The 2,240-nt window shown below is 60.7% G+C and overlaps 1 protein-coding gene across 1 annotated transcript; it reads left to right on the top strand.

Moving 5' to 3' along the window:
* Positions 1-786: 786 nt before the first annotated feature.
* On the top strand, positions 787-1,605 carry LOC105561668 (protein app1-like). The gene has a single exon (XM_012011860.1). It carries the CDS (start codon positions 787-789, stop codon positions 1,603-1,605), a length of 819 nt encoding a protein of 272 aa, XP_011867250.1.
* Positions 1,606-2,240: the final 635 nt, after the last annotated feature.

Genomic DNA, 2,240 nt, shown 5'->3' with positions numbered 1-2,240 from the left:
ATCGAGAAATCACAGAAAAAGTGGGATCGATTCATCCCAGAATTGGCGTACGCGTCAACACCGCCCACTGCGAGTCGACAGGCTACACACCGGCCTACTTGAACTTCGGACGGGAGTTACAATTATCCGGGAACCGCAAACAGAAAGCCGAGGACATGAAGCCAGAAGATCCCGAGACGCGAGTTAAACAAATGCGCGAGGCATTGGAACTCGCAAGGATCAAATTAGCACAGAGTTTCCAGCGACAACAACATCACTACAACCTACGGCGACGAGACTGGAAACCCCGAATAGGCGAAGAGGTATTGAAACGGACGCACGAACTTTCCAGCAAAACGGACGATTTCAATGCAAAGCTCGCACCAAAATATGAAGGTCCGTATATAATTCACCGGGTGCGATCGCCTGTAATCTTCGACCTAAAAGCCACCGACGGCGGAAGAGCCGTGCCGCGCGTACACATACGCGACTTGAAAGCGATAAGCCCCTGACGGGCCCGTCCGTCACTTAAAACTACTGCCGGGGCCTACATTTCGCTAAACTACTGCTAGGACCGGTACCCCGCTTAAACTACTGCCGGGCCTATATTCCGTTCGCACTACTGGCGAAGATTGTATTTCCGCGAATTTTTCCGGACACCTGTACTTCTCCGAACTTCGCGTGAAGCCTGTATTTCCGCGAAATCGCCGACCGCTGACCGCTCTTCCCCCTCTCCGCCACCCACGCGCTCCGATAAGTTTTCGCGGACCGGGCGAAGTAAAATCAGTCTCGCTCCGACTTTTCGTGATGACGGATCCGACCTCACGAACGCCGACGCTTCCGCGGAAAGTCGTGCCGCCCGCCCGACCGCCCCTAGTAGGGATTACGCCGAGCCTACTCCCGGGCTCCAGGCCCCAGTTAAGTGACGGGGGGCAGCTCTGGAGGAGGGTCGTCACCCGCCGCATCCGGGACACGACGGAGATGATCCGCCGCGGACTCGTGGGACCACGGCAGCCGCCAGAGAACATCCCGATGGTGGACCTCTCGGACGAGGAGAACACGCCGCCGAACCGTGTCGCTCCTCCCTCCGCCCCGGTCGGGGGACCCGCCGTTTCCTCCACCACCGGGCCGACCATCCGCCACGATCTTCTTTTACCGCCACATACGATCCGGCTGGTGAAGGCGCCGAAGACGAAGAGAGTCGCCGCCGTTTCCGCGGCCGGGGCCGCTGCCCCGGTCGTGCCACTCGCGCTGGCCATCCAGAGGCTGACAGCCGAGACCACCGCTCCGACCGCTCCGTCCCTCGCTCCGGCCACCGAGAGGCCGATTATAAGAGACCTCCCGCATACGGCGACCGCCCCTGCCGCCGCCGGGCCCAAGCGGGCCGAAATAGTGACCGGAGCGGGATCCTCTGCTCCGGGGATACCTCCCCGGATGCCGAGGGACCCGTTTTACGTAGTGCGCGCAACACCGCGAGAAGAACACGACGTCCTCGTTGACGGGTGCCTGATCCGGGTGCCCATTGGCGTTAAACGCTGGCGCACCCGGATCGGGAAGACGAAGTACGCGCTCCGACTCGACCCGGCGACTGGCGCGGTACGCCATTGGTCTAAGCGCCAATTATAGAAGATTGTAAGTATTCCGTAGATAGAATTTCGAAGAGCGGAAATCCGGAAATTCCGCTCTCCGAAAGAAGGGGGGGGTGTAACGAGGGCGACCGGGGAGGTGCGGCCGCGTAGAAAAAACCCGAATTCCTCGAGCGAGAGAGAAGGAAATAGAGCCAGCCGGAGAAAATCGATAACGCGCGGTTGCCACGTCGGAGTCAGCCGGCGAGAAAATCGATAACGCGCGGTTGCCGCGTCGACGCGAGCCGGAGAAAATCGATAATGCGCGGTTGCCACGCGTTGACGGCAACCGGCAACGCCGCACCCGCCCCCGCCGCCTCACCCCGCGCGTCTCCGTCCGGGGGGTATAAAAGCCCCTCCGGAGCAGGCGAGTCAACTTATTGTTAGTTGACGCTTGGTGCTCCGACCGTCAACTCCCGGGCAGCGGGTACCGCCGCTGCAGGTATAAACCGGAGCTGAATGGGTGCTCCTGTCTCCGGCTATATACCGAACCGGAGCACACAGTGGAGGCTCCTCTCCGTTGTGGGCCCCGTCCCTCAGTAGCGTACGCCTAACGGGGTGCTCCTCGGCGTACACATGCTACTATTTCTCCGCACCGGTCTCCTGTTCCGTCCTGACTCAGTTTCCCCCCGGAGG

This window comes from Vollenhovia emeryi, unplaced genomic scaffold, assembly GCF_000949405.1.
Source record: "Vollenhovia emeryi isolate VEMERY1.0 unplaced genomic scaffold, V.emery_V1.0 DF945223.1, whole genome shotgun sequence".
Lineage (NCBI taxonomy): Eukaryota > Metazoa > Arthropoda > Insecta > Hymenoptera > Formicidae > Vollenhovia > Vollenhovia emeryi.
The sequence above is the reverse complement of the archived record's forward strand: the minus strand, read 5'-3'. Positions and strand labels throughout refer to the sequence as shown.